Source organism: Geotrypetes seraphini, chromosome 2, assembly GCF_902459505.1.
Source record: "Geotrypetes seraphini chromosome 2, aGeoSer1.1, whole genome shotgun sequence".
In the NCBI taxonomy this organism is placed as follows: Eukaryota; Metazoa; Chordata; class Amphibia; order Gymnophiona; family Dermophiidae; genus Geotrypetes; species Geotrypetes seraphini.
This window is the reverse complement of record NC_047085.1, coordinates 476,527,479-476,545,699: the sequence shown is the minus strand read 5'-3', so window position 1 is coordinate 476,545,699 and position 18,221 is coordinate 476,527,479. Positions and strand designations below refer to the sequence as shown.

Below are 18,221 nucleotides of genomic sequence, written 5' to 3'. Positions count from 1 at the left end.
TAACTTTTCCCTATTTTTTAGGGGAAAAGTTAAGTTTTCTGTATAATGTGGGGGTTCCCCCCCCAACGGCAGCGCAAACACTATTAAGTAAAGTGGGGGGGTTGCCCCTCACCCCCCCCATCGGAGCCCTTTAAAATAAACTTTTACGGCGGCGTGCTGGAATCTTGCGCACAATTGTCTGCTCTCTATTTGGCGGCACGGCTTTGTCCGTCGCGCTTTTGTCCCGTCGCCACATTTCCTGTGCCTATTTTCGGCGTGGCCACGACTTCTCTACACAGCGCTGTGTCGCGTGATTGTTGCACGATCGGCGCCGCTAATGGCGCCGTTTATAGAATCTGGCCCTCGGTGCAGAGCCTAGTTTTTGACGCATGGTGTCTAAAGCTTGACCGTTCAATTTTCACTTAAGAAATTGCACTCTCCAGGAGATGGTGACTGAAAAAAATGAAGGGGGGGTATCTTCTTGGAGCACCCATGTTGTGAACTGTATGTAGCCTTTAGCGTACTGGGTGGCAGAGAACAGTCGTCATGTCGTTTAGCACTTTTTTCCCCCCCTATATCTTTGGCTATTCTCATTGTTGGCTCTTCCTCCCCTCCCCACTCCCAGCAGGGATGTTAGTTCTAGCTAACACCCACCCACTCGGAGGGAAGTTTCCAAACTTCCAGGGAAATATCTTTGCCGTCACAGAGTCTTTGCGTTTATGTTTCCTGTACACACACACAGACATACGTCTTGGTCTGAGTCACCCTGAGTCATTCTTCCAGTAATATCTTGGCTGTGGTGCCAGTCTCATCGTGTACACTATGCACCCATAGGAAGGGCAGGAGAGGCAGAAAGTTGTGCTGCTTGTAAAAGGTAGGTGATCTGGAGCCCAGGAAGCGTGCAGGGCGTTCTCTAACACTATATTTGCTTCTAGCCAAGAGGTTAGAGTAGAACTGAGCGGCTGGCAGCAGAGCTAGTGATGCAAGCGGCAGAAAATGTGCAGGGGGGGGGAGCGTGTCTTGCTTCTCCAGCCGAGAAGTGAAAACCTTATTCTGTGGCTGCTGGGCTGAGGGCGGGCTGCTTCGTATCTAAAATTGGACTGCACAGCCAGCAGCCCCACCTCGAGCCTTGGCTTTTCTTGGCGTAGTGGGGGTTTTTTTTGGCTTTTTTTTTTTTTTTTTTTAAACCACTGCGGAGTGACGAGGTTGGTTTGAGGGGAAAGTCGGCAACCTCCGATGGATTTGTGTTTTACTGTTTCCTTTAATCAGAGCCTCAGACTCGCTATCCTCAGGGGGGGGGGGGCAGGCTGCGAGTATAGTTGTGCTGGTAATTGCTCTCTGTAGACTGCCTTAACCTATCTGTTTGCTAATTAGCTGGGACTGTGAAAGAGGAGAGAGGCTGGGTAAGATGTGTAAGGAAAAGACATTATTGACTCGCATTTAAGAATTATATCTGTGTGTGTGAGTGTGTCAAAAATCTATTGTAATTGAGTAATTAACTAATACGATGATTTTAAAATTCAGATAGCTGAGGAAACTGTTTCCTACTTAAATATTGGAGGGTTACAGTAAAGGCCTCGCAGTGTAAATCGGTCCATTCTGTGCTCCTGTGAGGGCCAGATATGATTTCGGTTACTAATTCTGCGCCTCCCCTGGTTTTCTTCCCTGACAGGTCTCCAAAGATCCAACCATGAGTGGGCTATTAAAAAGGAAATATGACGAGCTCCAGGATGATTCCACCTCCTCCCCTTCTTCCTCCTCTTCCTCCTCCTCTTCCCCTTTCTCCTCCCCTGGGGCCTTTTCTGGCTGGGAATCCGAGGAAGAAAATGCCACTTCACAAAGCCGGTCCTTCGCTGCCTTAATACCTGGTGATTTCACCTGTAAGTATCCTGCATCGCTGCTGCTTTAAACCAGGTATATATCCTCGCACACATTTTTAAAAAAAGAAAGAATTAAAACATGATCTGAGAGGGCTGTGGAGTTTGATATCGCAGATCGTGCCTGTGATTCATGCATGCTGGTCTTTTGCTTTTAAGGACGCATTCTGGCTTTTAACAAGAAGAGTAATCCAGGCAGTGCACGAAGATACTGCAGGCTCTGATCTTGTGCAAGAGTTTAGCTGGAGCCGCTTCAGGCGCAGTCTCCCGAGTAAGCAGGCAACAGGAGAGAGGGGTCCAAAGCACAGTGCGCCTCAAAACGGGAAGAACCAGCTTTAATAAAAGACCCAGCGTGGGCCGTGTTTTGGTGGATTGCCCGTGTTAAAGGGTCTTCTCATCGCGAGACCCATTGTGCCTCTACCCGAATAAGCATAGGAGGTGGCCATTCATGCATGAGATGCTCAACACGAAGCGCTCTTACGGAGTAGCCCTGGGCGCAGATTTTATCTGGGCCCTAGTGTATCTTTGACACAAACATATTTGAACTGGACTTTGTATTGCGTTCTCTGTACTTTTACAGCTGCTATTATGACTGTATATTAGCAAAAAAAAAAAAAAAAGCACTGGGAAATAGAAACTTGCATTTAGTCGTTTTTAATTTGGCAAAAATGTGAAATCATGACTTTGCAGTTTGCTGACTTGAAACTATTTCAAGTTAGCAAGCAAGTTGCATATTTATAATAATAATTTTATTCCTAGTGCACGTAAGCTGTTTTAATGCCTTGTAGCGGTTCTGAAATTCCATTATTGGGAACAAGTGGCTCATTCCTGCCAATTCTGACCGTGTTATTTATGTATGCCTTCTCTCTCCGACTCCTTAGGCTGCTCCATCCTGAAGAAAGCAAAGCGAGTGAAAAGGAACACTGTGGAATTTGACCGGGTCACTGTATTCTACTTCCCACGCTGCCAGGGCTACACCAGTGTGCCCAGCCGCGGGGGCTGTACCCTGGGGATGCTGCACACACACAGCTACTGCAGGGAGTTCACACTGGAGGAGCACGCGCTGGAGCAGGAGAGGGCCCACAGGGAGAAGCTGAAGGAGCGTCTCAAGGAGGAGAAGCTGGAGGCGCGAAAGTGGAAGGTGGGTGGGCGCTATTCTGCTTTCTCATTAGGGGTTGCCTTATGGCTCCAGAAAAAAAGAGGACGGATTGGGAGATCCAGGTTTTACTTCCGCTGAAAGCTAATGGAAGTAAGGATGGATAGAGACATCTGGCTTTTATTTCCGCTGAAAGCAATGGAAGTAAAACCCGGATGTCTCAATCAGCCCTTCTTTTTCTGGAGCCATAGGGGAACCCTTTTTCTGAGACACCTCCAGAAGGAAGTGGCAACTTTCACCTTGATAAGCACCATCTTTATTTGGAAACGGGTTTGTAACTTGGAAAACCTGGTGTAAGGCTAAAACAGAAGGACTTGACGTGCTTCCGGTCTGGCGTAGAACGGTGCTTCTCAACTCAGTCTTGGAGTAACCCCTTGCCAGTCAGATTTTTCAGGATATTCACGATGAATATTCACGAAAGAAATTTGCATATAATGGAGGCAGTGTATGCGAATCCAAAGTTTATGCATATTCATTGTGTATATCCTGGATACCTGATTGGCAAGGGGGTTCTCCGGGACCGAGTTGAGAAGCTCTTGCTACATTTCAGTTTGCTTTGCCCAGTCCTTGGAACCAGTCAGATTTTCAGTATACCTACAATCAAGGGAAAGGAAAGGCACTGGGACTTGTATACTGCCTTTTTTGTAGTTATACAACCACACTCAAAGCAGTTTGCATCAGATACTTCAAGCATTTTTCCTTCTCTGTCCCAGCGGGCTCACAATCTTTCCTGGGGCAATGGAGGATTAAGTGACTTGCCCAAGGAGCAGCACGGGGTTTGAACCCACAGCCTCAGGGTGCTGAGGCTGTAGCCTTTAACCACTACGCCACACTCTTCCTCCAATATTCACAAGAGACATTTTCATGTATTGCCTTTGTTCTATGCAAATCTGTGAGCTAAATATTCCATTTCCAGTTTTGCTCCCTTCTCTTAGAAAACTGCATAGTTGGTCTGGTTGCCTTGTGAGTCTGTCTACTAAGGACCTACTTTTGAAAAGATTACATTAAATTTAATTTTTGTCTTTTTTTTTTTTTTTTTTGTAGGGGGAGGGGCTGGAGGGGGTTGGACTAGGTGTTATTTTGTTACCCACCTTGTTTAACCCTTTCAGGACCAAGGGACCTATTTGTCCCATAACTTTAAAATCCTATAAATTTTGATTGGGATAGTCTACAGTTCTAAATTTGATATGTACGGATTCCATATGATACTGCCTTTATGTAAACAAACTGGTTCCGACATTCATTCATTAGCGTCGTTGCCAGATTGACGAGAAGATTCACTTGCCACACTGTCCATAAGCCAGAAGTGTGATTTTTTAAATAAAAATAATGATATTTCACAAAAAAAAAATCAATTTTTTGGCATCTGCAAGCCCTTTTCACCATTAAAATGTCGTCAAAACCACAAAAATTGGCCTACGATCCTTATGGTCCTGAAAGGGTTAAGCTGGCCTGTAGTCTGTTAATGGAAGATGCCTCCACCTCTCGGGATGCATTAAATATTTGACCAACTTCTTTTTTTTCTGAACAGTTAACTATGAACGGTACTAGAGAGTCTGAAGAGGCAAGTCGACTAACCACAGACGACATTTCTGACGACGACATAGACGTGAATGGAGTTGAAACGGAGGACAACTTCTTTCTTCACCCCTACTCTGCCAAGAAAAGACGCACTTTGCTGAAGGGGGTGGGCGTGAAGAAGATCGACAAGGAGGAGAAACGGGAACTGAACAGCATTCGCCTGTCCCGAGAGGACTGTGGCTGCAGCTGCCAGGAGATCTGCGAGCCGGAGACGTGCGGCTGCAGCTTGGCAGGCATCAAATGCCAGGTACGTGCGGAGACTCGCCTTCCTCTGTTGCCCGCTCTCTTCTGTTTGTCCTGCAAGTTAAGTGAAAGGCTGCAGGTGACCCCTCTGGGGAGGGGAAGGATGTCATTATTCAAGACCAACAAACCCCCCCTCCCCCCCCCCCAAATATAATGGATCTGATATTCAAAAGGGTTTAACCAGACCGGAGAGGTTTTGGCCCGGTTAAACCCTGCTCAGCTGGCAATGTGCCAGTATTCAACGGCAATTAGCCAGGCAGTTCCACTGAATATCGGCTCTTAACCAGCCAGTTGAGGAAGGCTCAGGGTCGGTCCTGAAAGTTATGTGGCTATATTCAAACTGGTGCCTGCATAGCTAAGTGAGCAAATAAGACCACACAAATGCTAAGTCCTTATTTTGCCTGGTTAGCTATGTGGCGATGGGCCAATTGGCCTTCTGCCATCATGTGTCTGTGGTACTTAATATTTGCTATACCCATGTAACTTTGGGGTCTCGCCACAAACCTGGATATTCAGTGTTGGCTTCTGGACGTAGTCTGACGTTGAATAGCCGGGCCGAATGTAGATGACAGCAATGGTCAGCACTTATTAAAATAATGACTGCTGCCGGCTGAATATTACCCCTGATATTTTGAGCAGCTGAACTTTGCATATCTGTGAGCAGCACATATCACAAGAGATGGTCATTGGCCCTTATACAGAACAATCTCCGAAAGGCTCCTTTAGCTGCTGTTTTTTCACCTAAGAAGTGAAAGAAGCACGCCCGTACCTTCCTTCTCTCTAACATTTACGTGAAACTGTTGTTAGAGGAACAACCCCCAAATACTGTAAACCAAAACTTCAAGCGTGTAAGGCTGGTTCATTCAAAAAAAAAAAACTGCAAAGAGTTGACTGGTCTGATAATATCATTATTTCACTGTATGCAAGCAGATTCAGAAGGACAGAATGTAAGGTCAGGGGTGTCTTTGTAGTAATTGGTCCCTTAGTGATAGATTAGTTCAAATTATCAATTGTCAAGAGCTGGCCTGTTGTTTTGGAGGCAAAAGCTGTGCCCTCCCATGCTGAGAATCGGGGTTTAGTTTAAATTGCTGCAGAGGTGGGGGAGGCTGGAGGACTCTCGACCTTTATGCTATGGTGACACCTAGTGGCCAGGTGTAGATATAGCTGGATGTTAATTGTGGGTAAGACCTACTGTGTGTTTGAATGTCGGAGCAAATTGTCATTCCCTCTCCCGCTTTCCACCCAGCTCATCTCCTCCAGTCTTCTCCCCTCAAGAGCCTGAGTCAGCAGGCCTTTAGCCCTGAGGCATCTATATATCTTTGAAGCTATAAAGGCTTGAACATGTACAGTAGCAAAGATGGAAAGGGGGGGGGGGCTTATGCACTTTCCTACAGGGCCTTACCTAAGGCATTCTGATCCCTCAAAATATAATTAAAAAACTAGAAAAGCATTGACATTTTCAGCATGACTTTGTGATTTGCTTCCTGGCAGCCCAAAGACATGGTGAACAGTTATGTCAAAGTAAGTGTTTCATTAAACATTTAAGAACTTGTATCTATTAGAGAATGACAGGGAGAGAAATTTTTCTGTCCCTGCAGGAACTCAATTTCCCTGTCCCTGCTCCATTCCTGCGAGCTGTGCCTTAACCGCACAAGCCTCGAATACTTATGATTTTAAAGTGTTTGAGGCTCGTGCAGATGAGGAAGGAGCTTGCAGGAATGGGGCGGGGACAAGAAAAGAACTCGATGGGAAAATGAGTTTCTGCTCACATGGAGAAAAATTTGTCCCCGTGTCATTCTCTAATCTCTATATAAGCAAAAAATCCAAAATTTGAAACACATCAGTCAATTCTTAATATTTATTTTGCTTGTTGCTCTACTTTACAATCAGTGTGTGCCTTATCCACAGTATATTATTGTTACTATTAATTTAGATTTAGCTCATTAGTAGCTTAATCCTTTAATTGGCAGATGGTGAAAACTTCTGCTTTACCTTACTTGATGTTGAAAGAGAGCTACAGTGCCATTTGGAGGTGAAGGTCTCCCATAAGAATCATAGAAGACACATGTTGCTTCTGAGCAACAATGCCAAATAAAGGGTTAATGTGATAACTCAGGTACAGCAGGTATTTTTCTGTCCCTGGAGGTCTTCGGGTCTTAAGTTTTGTACCTGAGGCAATGGAGAGTTAAGTGCCTTGTCCAAGGTCATAAGGAGCAGTTGCAGGATTTGACCTCTGCTCCCCTGGTTGTCAGTCTAGGCCACTCCTCTGTTCAATAAGCATTGCACTTAGTGGCAGCATCGGGAGCTTGAATCTCCTCATGCCTAGGGACCTACCGGTGTACCCTGCCCTGTTCCCCCTCTGGAGGTCTAGTGGTAGGCCGGGACAGGGCAGGTCTACCAGTGGTAGGCAGGCAGGGCCTCCCACCCCCCCCCCCCCTCCGCGCGTACCTTTTTTTTTTTTTTAAATTCCGGTGGTCCAGCGCTGTAAGTGTAAAGCAGAAGAGGATGCCAGAACATAAACCCCCTCGAGACCAGGTCTGGAAGCCGCTGGGATACACAGGTGCTCGAGCCCCCCGGCATACTGCTGTAGCGCCCAAGGCAGGCGCGAGCTTTGCGTGCTCCAGCCTGGCCCCTCGCCACTCCCTGAATGGCTGCTGTCGGTTCTCGCAGGACTGGCCCCCTTCCCCCCCCCCCGGTACCTCTTTAATTATCCAGGCACGCGCAGCATCACGGTCTTGCTGCCCGTGCCGTGTTGGCTCTCCCTATGATGTCATTTCCCAGACATTTAGTTTTGGCTTTTGAACAGTTAAACAGAGAGAGCTGACACGGGCAGCAAGTTCCATGATACTGCTTGCGCCGGGAAAATTAAAGCGGTACAAGGGAAGGGCGTAGTTGGGGGGGGGGGTCAGGAAGGGGTGGAGAGGAAGACAAGATGGCGCTCGGGGTGAACCACCGCCCCCCCTCACTACCCCACTGGCTAAACACGATGACATGCATCAGCCTTGCCACTGAAGTATGATCATCTCTCATCACACGCCTGCATTTGTCATCACTGTCGCATTTGTTGACTGGGCTTGGTGTGAAGTATGTTACAGCTCATGGTGAAGGATCAAAGTACTACACTTTTTTTTTTTTTTTTTGCATAATAAGGTTGCCTGCTTATTGGAAGGGTTCGCTGGTTTGCAGTCGCACCATGCAATTATAAGAAGCAAAAGAAAATGGGGATATTCCCCCCCTCCCCCAGTATCCTGATTTTTGTAATTGTCAAGGAATTCCCATCTACAGGCGAAGTATTGATTACGCGTAGGGTTTGGCGCCACAGTCATGGATAAGGATCCCCTGATCATTTTGACTGACTTATCCCTTTAATTGGCAGATGGGGAAATGGCTGCTTTACGTAACTTGATGTTGAACGAGAGAGCGACAGTGCCATTTGGAGATGCAGATCTCCCATAAGAGCCATAGAAGACATCTGTTGCTTCTGAATGACAATGGCAAATAAAGGGTTAAGTCCTATCTTTTTGTGCCTACTGTATTGGGCAAACTCCCTGACAGCTGTGATCAAGGGATTCATCTAGGCACAACCACTCTGCAGACCAGCAATTCTTGTTCTTTGATACTGTGACTTTGTGAGGGTTTTGTTTTAGTATTTTGTCGTAAGCGAAATGGTATTCATCTGCCAATTAAATTTCACCATCTTGTATCTCCTTTTTCAGATGGATCACACATCCTTCCCATGTGGCTGTACTAAGGATGGCTGTGGAAATACAGAAGGGAGGATAGAATTCAACCAAGCTCGGGTGCAGACGCACTATATTCACACAATTATGAGGCTGGAGTTGGAAGAGAAGCAGCAGAGCAGTGAGAGGGATGAGGGAGCTACAGAACCAGAGCCGCCTTGCCAAGAGCCGCTTCAGCCATTTGGGTGCGCCGTAGGCATGTTTGAAGACAGGGCAACACCGCTCACGCCGGCCTTCCAGTTCAACATGGACCTGGAGACTAGCGGGGACAACAGCTGTAGCAGTGACATGACAGACTCGTCCGCATCTTCGGGTCAGACTGAGGACTCTGATGAACAGTATGAGGGTGTCCAGTTAGATAAGTCGCAGTCCGACATCGATGACGATGGCCTAGCTAGAATCCTTCACTTCAACGACTCGGAGAATGAGGAAACCAGCAGTGAGTGTCAAGACAACCTGAGCTACTTCCACCCTGAGGACTTTTTCTGCGACAACCTAGGCGACCAATGCATTTCCAACATTGGAAGACTGGGCTTGGACAGTTACTCCAGTCGTTTGTCAAATATTTCAGAGTGCTTGGATGAAAACGCAAACCAGGATGCCAGCTGCCTTCTGGATGGGCTCTCTAGCTACACATCCTCAGCAGATCCATACTCCAAGAGCTACACAGATATCAGCCTTTCTGCCGACTCTCTGGACTTCTTTCCATCTTATTCTGACTATAATCTGGGTCCCCTGTACAACTCCTTGAAGGAATACGAGAACCTAGACAACATAGCATTGCATTTCCAATTGCCCAATATTTCCAGCTTCCCTTCATCAGGAGATCCAGGCTCCTGTTTTCTGGAGTCCTTGATTGGCCTGTCAGAATCTCTTCCAGAGACCCCAGCCCCATTTACAGACAATCAACTCTTAGAAGATGCTATCAAGTCATCTCTTATTGAAACTGTGAAGGTCTAGAAAAGGGGGAGCAGATTTGAGTGGAATAAGAAAAGAAATTTAAATTTGCTTCCTCAGACAGAGAGAGAATACTGAAAAGTTTTTTGCTTTTAGTTTTATTCTTTTATTTGTTGTTTTCTATGTGAGGTTTACACAGACACCACCTTCTCTGTCTTTCATGAATTAGATGTAGCTGCCACTTCAGTGAGATTCTGCTATCAAGGGGATCTTATCAAGCAACAGAGCCTCCTCCATCCTACTCATTTTGACCATGAGGCAGGTAGAAGGGAGAGTCGTTTTTTTGTTAGGGTTTTTTTTTTATTGTTGTTAAAGGAGAGTTTGTCCAATTTTTAACAAAACCACAAGTAGAGTTTGGCTGGAAGGACCTACCAAGATACTAGTATGACTTCTTTTTTTTGTAAGAAAGAACCACTGCAGCTCAGACAACAAATAACCAAAAAATAAAAAAGAGTGATTGGGGAGGGAGAAGGAACCAAGCAGTGTGTGAATTTATGATTACAAAACAATATTGAAATTTTTTTCTTTTTTAAATAAACACAGTCCCTAATTTCACAAGCAAATGTACACAGTCATCCCTCCCCCCACCCATTCAGAGAGGATGTGTGGTCTTTACGAAAAAGATCCCGTGCTTCCATTTGTGGAACTCTCTATGCAAGATCTTTGGAAGTAACTTTTCTGAAAGGATTTTGAGGGATGATTGTGTGTTCTCAGTGTGAAATTTAAGGGCTGTATATTAACTTTTGATGCTGTTTTTGTAAGACATAGATTTAATTTTTTCCCATCACTTTCCTTTGTGGTTTATGCTCATTTGGCCAATGTACAAACTAACTGCTACCACTGGGACATGCTGTCCTGGCCAAGCTGATATGTGAGGTCTGTAATCTGCCTCCTTATCGCCTCCAACCAGCTTGTCAGTCACTGTAGCTGATAAAGAGGAGCTTAGCAGAGGGGAAAAGAAGGAGGTGGCCTCCAGTTAATTTTCAGATCTACCATAAGGAGGAGGCTCTGTTGCTTTTACTTAATGCTTAAAGAAGATATATTAACGGATACCATGGGCTAGATTCACAAAGGACACCGATCGTGTCCCACCGCTTTGCGACCCGATTGTTCCCCGACCCGATTCACTAACCTTGGTGCCGAGCAACCTCTGATCTGCGCATGCAAATTAGGGGGAACGGCATGCAAATGTAGGCAGGCAGCGATTCACTAAAATCTGGAACACCGACTGGGCTGGCCGATCAACAAAAGAAGTGGCTGCGGGAGACCAGACGCTCACGTGCTTTCCGACGGCATCTCCTGCTCTTTGCCTGAATTCTCCTGCTCTCCTGCCCTGACACTCCTCTCGCTGCCCTGACTCTCCTTGCCTTCCCCTTCAGTTAGAGCCCGTGGTTTTAACCTGCGGATTTAAAGTGGGTTAAAACCACGGGCTCGTGAAAAATTTTAAAAAAACAAGAAAAAAGTTTTCTTTGCAGCTCTGCCTGCCACAAAGGGCCAGCACATGCATAGACCATCTACAGATGGTCTGCGCGTGCGTTGAAATCGCTGGAGAGCGATCCGTGCAGTCGGTTAGTGGCGTGAATCCGATCGCCCTCATTTGCATAAGGGCAATTCGTGAATCAGCCCCCCCCAGTCACGGATCGGTTCGCTCACGGATCTGATCTGTGGCCTTAGTGAATCTAGCCCCATGTGTGTGTCTTCCTGAAATGGACATTGGGGGATGGGAATGCTGCCCCACCAACAGTCGTATTCAGAAATTGCTGGAAACTGGTTAAAAATTCTGAAGCTTTTAACTGTGTCTTAGAAAAATTGTATTTATTGTGGCAGTAATGGGTAATTGTGGGAGGGGGTGGGAAACAAAATGATCTGTATAAGAAGTGGGGTCCCTTTACTCTCAGAACCCCAGAGGTTTACAGACCAGTCCATACACTAATTCAATCTGAAGTACTCTTCACCTATTTATTACAAAATCCAGATCTGTGGGAGTGTCGGAAGCTTGAACTAGCATGACTCTTATTTAAATCGGGGAATACCTCAGATCTATTATGTGTACAATCATCTTATTTTTGTTTTTGTTTTACATAATATATCTGCTTTTATTTATATTTTTTTTTACGCTCAGTACGTTGAAAAGATAAAAGCACTGTGCTTTTGTTAGTGGACATGGAAGTGCAATAAGTCCTGGGTACACACCACTCTGAAAGATGACACACTTTTCAGAGGGAAAATGACCTTTCAGGCTGGGCACAGACACAGGCCTCTTGCAGGAGCTTTTCGTTCATTTTGTTTTTTCTTTTCAAATGCAACACATATCTTGGTAGTAGAAATTTGAAATGTGTGGACTGACCATTGCTTTTGATATGGAAGTGAACCCTAAAATATTTCATGATGAGTGTGAACTAGTGTATTTAAAAAAAGATCATAAATTATTTTATAATTTATTTTAATTTCTTAAGGATTTGGCCATAAGATCTTAAGGGATCTCATATGGTGCCTGAATATGCAGATGAACAGTGGAAGGTGTAGTACAATGGCCTTCCTGATCCATGGGACTTTCTTGTTAAAATTAAATACATGGAACACTAGATAGCAACACAGTGCTGTGTTCCATATATAAAGCAAGTGTTCCTTACTGCTATAAGTGCAAAGGGTTTAACATGTGCATCCAGTGAAATGCCTCTCCTTAGGTTTGTATGCATATCTTCCCTCTATGGCTTCTTATTCATTTGTAACCCTTCCCCCCCACACACACACACACAACTTTTTATGCTTAGTTCATTAATCAGTGTATTATTGTGGCCCCATCTTAGATACTGTAGAGCTAACCTGGCTGACAAAGATGAACCTGTGTTCTTTCTGCTTTCCTTCACAAAACTGAGACTATTTTGTTACCAGAATAGCTTTTGTTGGTGTATGTGGCCAAAAGAGAAACGCAGGTTCAATTTCTTCTCTATATTGCCTCTGTAATAGCTGAGTATATCATTAAATATACTTGAGCACATAAACTGAGCCATAGCTTGATTTAAAAGCCATGGAGGGAACCTACGGATGTCTCACTTTGTGTGATTCATTTTTATTTTTTTTTTTACAGGATGTTATGCCAAATGGATACTTTATTAATGAAAAATATAATATATATATATACACCAGACTATTTATACTGTTTTTATAAGTACATTAATTTAGATAAAATACTTAAAAATTAAAGTATTGAACTTTTCCTGCTTTTTATACTTTTTTTTCCAATAAATTGCAACAATACAATTTGGAAACTTTTTTTAAAAAAATGTAAATCCATTACTATTTTAAAATGGAGGAATATCCCATTTGGGTGTAATAAAAGAAAACCCTTTTCTGTGTGAAAAGACAAAGCATTTGTGCACGGTCATGTTGGTGCCCTGAGAAGGTTCTAGCAGGCTATAAGACGTAGTGCAGAAGCTCTCTTGATGGGAAAACAAGTGGTTAGAGATAGCAAAATGGTTATGCAGACATGAAGGAACAGGATCTGTTCTACCTATGTTTATTCTTTGTTTTCCCCCAAAATACTACCACTCGGGTGTAGCAATTCTGCACTTTTTTGACAAATTGACTAGTGATCAGGCGTGGTTCTGTATTGTAGTGGTACACATAAGTGCCTATACCAGTCCTACAGTTGCATGTCGGCCTGGTTTGTATAACAGACGCAAGATCTAATTTGCTGTAAATAAGTTTTTGTAAATGTGTTTTCTGCAGTGTTTAAAAGCTGACCGTTCAGGAGCCACGGGGGAGAAATCTCCATCCCAGCGTGTTATGTTTGTTACACATGTAATGTCGATACACACCAGAATGGAATTTTACTCTCTCATGCCCCCTCCCCCTTCCCCTCCGTGTTCAGTAGTATGCAAGTCAGTGGTTCAGAAGAGAGGGTTTCTTTTTTTTTGGGGGGGAGTCATGCACTCATCTTCTCAGTGTGTGTCCCATCATTATTTCACATATATAAAGGGTGCAACCACGACAGGTTCTCGTATTTGCAAAGGCTAGGTATAATTTGCATGCATATCTCTTTCCTATGTTGCCTGATGGTCCACGACATCAGGCTCTGCCTACCTCGTACGCCCTGCTCTTGTAATGTGAAATAGGAAGTAGCCACAGCTCTGAGGAGGTCAGGTGCATGTTAGTTTGAGCTGCTTTTAAAGGTTAAATCGTTATTCTGTGCCATTGGTAATGGAGAGTTGCCCTCTTGAGGGTAAAACTGCTTTGAAATACCCAACTTTAGAAACATGACGGCAGATGAAGGCCAAATGGCCCATGTAGTCTGCCCATCATAAAGTGAATCACCCCAGATGGGACTTGAACCCACAATCCCTGGCTTAGGAGGCCAATGCCTTATCCATTAGGCCACTGGGGCTCATACACTCCAGGCCTTTACGAAAACACCTTTTCAGGACATAGGGATCATTGGGAGGGAGTGGGGTAATAGGGGCAATGCTGCTACCACCACCCCACTCGCCAAAACTCCAGATGCTGCATCGACTCCCCCTCTCCCACTACGAATGTGACCGGCACGCTAAGCAGGGAAACTACACTTGTGTTTTGCAGATCCATGCCTGTCATCTGCTGCTCCAGTGGCAGACAGAAGAAAAAATGGTATACAACAGGGTGTATACATTGTAGGACTGTTTCCAATAGATTTAAAAATAAGTAACCATGTAGGGCTGGAATCAACAAAAGCCACCCCACCTCCGCCTAACTTAATTGGTTTTAAGTTGTGTGATAATTAGTCACGCCATTAAAACCCAATCAAACCCTCTTAAAAAAAATATATATATATATAAATAAAACCGCTGTTACGCAGCCTCCAGGACCAGCTCCTAGGTCCCTGATGGTTAGTAGAGAATAGTGATGCTGAAGCCCAGAAGTGGGGCGGTGCCAGACTTCAGCATCACTATGCGCCATTGTCTGCGATTCTGGGAGTGGCATCTGCTTACCGAATCGGGACCTTATTGTCACTGTTCTGGCCAATCATTTTCCTTTGTTAACAGTTTATACTATTTTTGAAGTAAAGATGAACGGTGCCACCAGAGAGCAGACATTTTAAATTCATGGTTTCACCGTGGGCGTATCCGGGGGGGAAAAAAACACCAATTCTCCACACAGATTAAAAGCCAAAATTTACAGTGGATGTGGCCTGCATACTACTGATAAAGGGGGAATTTTTTTTTTTTTAATACAGATAATCCGACTAAAATGATTAACTCATCCTTCATCGGGGAATGCCTGGTACTGTTTTCTGTGTGTATTGTCACTAATCAAGAGGTTCATTTCCTTTACAACATTCCTAGCTTTCTCTGTGCAGCTTTCTATTTAATTTGAGGTGAATGAAAGATCAGACTCCTGCAGTTTATGAATTTTTGCATCTAATTTATTCATTTATTTGTGCCAAAAGTTGAGGGAGGGAAAGGGGAAAATATCTAAATTAAAGATCTATTTTTTTTTCCCTCCAGGGCACAAAACTGTAAATATGTTTCATTGTTCATGTAAAAAAAAAAAACAACTATAAAAAAAGAAGTTAAAATTGGGTATTTATTGACGATCTGTAATTATCTAATCTATTGATTGAAACTCTTGTTTCAAGCTGCTTTATTTTAGCTTTCTTGTGTATATATTGCAATTTTATTTTTTTGCTTAAAGGTACACATGAAAAAATGCTTTATTTTTACCTTATGCATTTCCATTTGTTGAAAAGGATCAGGGTTGGGGTTTGTTAGAGAAAAGCATGTTGTCTGCAACTGTTTGTCATTTCATCAGAGCAATATGAAGAAATTTGCATTACTCTTTCAATAAAAACAAAACAATTTGGTTTAACAAATTCAGACTATGCTGTCTTAATTTCCTGTAGCTAATATCCTTGGTCAGGTTTCTACTACTTAAGTGTCCCCTTCCCCAAACCCCTGTTTTTTTAAAGAGGCAAGTTACTCAGTTATGGAAATTTATATCATTGCACATGAGGCCTTATGGATTTGGTTACTAAGAGACCCTGTTACTAAGCTATGGCAAAATCTGGTTTTGATGCATCCAAACATGTGACTTTCCTGCAAGCTAAACCCATTTTTACCACTGCAGTAAAATAGAGATTTTTTTCATTTGCTGAGAGATTGGAGAAACTGGGTCTCTTTTCACTGGAGAAGAGGAGACTTAGAGGGGATATGATAGAGACTTACAAGATCATGAAGGGCATAGAGAGAGTAGAGAGGGACAGATTCTTCAAACTTTCGAAAAATAAAAGAACAAGAGGGCACTCGGAAAAGTTGAAAGGGGACAGATTCAAAACTAATGCTAGGAAGTTTTTCTTTACCCAACATGTGGTGGACACCTGGAATGCGCTTCCAGACGACATAATAGGACAGAGTACGGTACTGGGGTTCAAGAAAGGATTGGACAATTTCCTGCTGGAAAAGGGGATAGAGGGGTATAGATAGAGGATTACTGCACAGGTCCTGGACCTGTTGGGCTGCCGCGTGAGCGGACTGCTGGGCAAGATGGACCTCAGGTCTGACCCAGCAGAGGCATTGCTTATGTTCTTATGTACTGATTATGTGCAAAGCAAATTTTATCACCTATTTAGGAAGTGGTAAGTCCTCCCATCTTAACCCTGAGTAAACCAGTTAGTGCTTATGCCTACTCCTGCCCATAACATGCCCCCTCAACATTTTTTAAAAAAATAGTTTACCCACAATTCCCACTTGCAAGCAGGGAAATTACCACAAGCCACTTTAGTATATCCTGTGGTAAGCCTGCATTGGGGGCTTAGTGCACGTTAGTAAAAGGTCACCAAAAGCAATAATCCTTTTAAGCAAAGACAGGTTTTGAGAGGGTAATGAATGGTGTGCTCCACAGAATGGAATGTGCTAAAACAGCCCTGAGAGCAGAGTGGTACAGAAAAAGTGGAAATGAGAAGAGATGCTTAGGTGGTATTTTACAGATATGCTCAGCAAAAAGAATTCAGTTAATATTTGTTTTTATTTCATGTTTGTTTCACTTATTCATTTTTTTTATTTATTTTTTTTATAAATCTTTATTGATTTTTAAACTTTGACAGTGCAATACAATTACTTGAGTATAAACATTTCATAAAATGCACTATTAAATACACAATTTATACATAAAACAATAATTTTCTCCCTCCTCCTCTCAATTATTAATACAAGAAGACATATTATGTAATTGTAATATTATAATTAAGAAATTTTAATAATCAAAATACATTTCTCTCCCCCTTCCCCCCCCCGATGTGTAAAGAAATTCAACAAAAAAACATTCTTTTTTTAATAGAAAATTTTAAACATGCTTTAGCATTGTGATGTGTTCTAATCAACTGCAACATGTACTTGGTTCACAGATTTTAGTGTGCATTAATTTTTTTTAATGCACACTAATGAACTGAATACACATACCTATGATTTTCCTTCTCTTCTCCAGTAATGAGGTGCAGGAGGGATGTACACTGGAATATGTATGGGTCCCTTGAGCAGCCAACATACCCAGAGGATGGTTGCTCCTGACTTTTAAGAGCAGGAAGGTGGAAGTGTGATTTAAGCTTCTTGTCTTATTCTTCTGTATGTTTATGAAAATGGACTAAAGTGGAGTGGAAAAGTGTCCCCGTCTCCCCAACTGTCTGGGACTTAATTTCTCCTAAGAGAGGAGATAATCCTTTTCTCAGATATTTTGCTCCTACAGTACAAAGGGATTTGGGAATCTTCAGCCATCTGCTGTAGGGCTAGATTTACTAAGCCTTTACGACCAGATTTCCCTCTGACCCAATTCACTAATGCCTGTAGCGATCCGATCCCGATCGTCCCATGCAAATTAGTAAAACCCCATGCAAAATAGCCAAGCGATTGATTCACTAACAATTGCTTGGCTATTTTGAGTCGGGTTTTACTATTGCCAAACCCAACTGCTGTAAACCTGAGTTACCATCAGGTCTGCAGGCTTTTTGGCAGGCTTGCCTGTCTTTTTTCAGGAGCAGGAGGGGTGCCCGGACCCTCCTCCTGCTATTCTTCAGCCTCCTGCCGCCCAATAGTGGCCTTAGGCCCCTGCCCCGGAACATCATGTGATACACGGGGAGAGGCCTAAGGCCCTGATTGGCTGAGGCTCCTCAGGCTCCTCCCTTTGGAGGGGCCGGGGCACCTCAGCCAATCAGGGATTTCCATAAGGAGGAGTCTAAGGAAGTCCCTGATTGGCCAAAACAATGGCCAATAAGTGACTTCCTTAGACTCCTCCTTAAGAAAGTCCCTGATTGGCTGAGGTGCCCCGGCCCCTCCAAAGGGAGGAGCCTGAGGCACTTCAGCTAATCACGGCCTTAGGCTTCTCCCCGTGTATCAGATGATGCGCTTGGGCGGGGCCTAAGGCTGCTATTGGGCGACTGCTGGCTGAAGAGTAGGAGCAGGAGGATTTTCCCCCTGCTCCTGAAGATTTTGGCGGTGCATAGGAGCAGAAGGAGGGTCCGGGCACCCCTCCTGCTCCCGAAGATGTTGGGGAGTCTTGCCAAAGGAGCAGGAGGGACTGCGCACCCCTCCTGCTCCCAACTATTTTACAGGTACTGGGTAGGTGGGCAGGGCCCGACCGCCTGGGCTGACCAGGGGTGGGCTGGGCGATGGTTGGCCTAGGAGCAGGAGGGACAGAGCACCCCTCCTGCTCACAACTTTT

At 44.2% G+C, this 18,221-nt stretch overlaps 1 protein-coding gene and 1 non-coding gene across 4 annotated transcripts in view; one reads left to right on the top strand and one right to left on the bottom strand.

Annotated features, from left to right (window-relative positions):
- Positions 1–15,381, top strand: part of CSRNP1 (cysteine and serine rich nuclear protein 1) — a 31,900-nt gene extending 16,519 nt beyond the window's left edge. For 2 of the 3 annotated variants that reach the window (XM_033931723.1, XM_033931722.1), the window contains exons 2-5: positions 1,652–1,859; positions 2,738–2,997; positions 4,544–4,840; positions 8,553–15,381. In XM_033931723.1, the coding sequence (XP_033787614.1) occupies positions 1,670–1,859; positions 2,738–2,997; positions 4,544–4,840; positions 8,553–9,536 (1,731 nt within the window). In that variant the 5' untranslated portion in view covers positions 1,652–1,669 and the 3' untranslated portion in view covers positions 9,537–15,381. Of the gene's footprint in view, positions 1–715; positions 854–1,651; positions 1,860–2,737; positions 2,998–4,543; positions 4,841–8,552 lie in introns of those variants that run through there. The other variant, XM_033931724.1, reaches the window with a different exon arrangement.
- On the bottom strand, positions 13,848–13,920 carry TRNAR-CCU. Its single transcript has one exon. It is a non-coding gene; the product is annotated as a tRNA-Arg (tRNA).
- Positions 15,382–18,221: the final 2,840 nt, after the last annotated feature.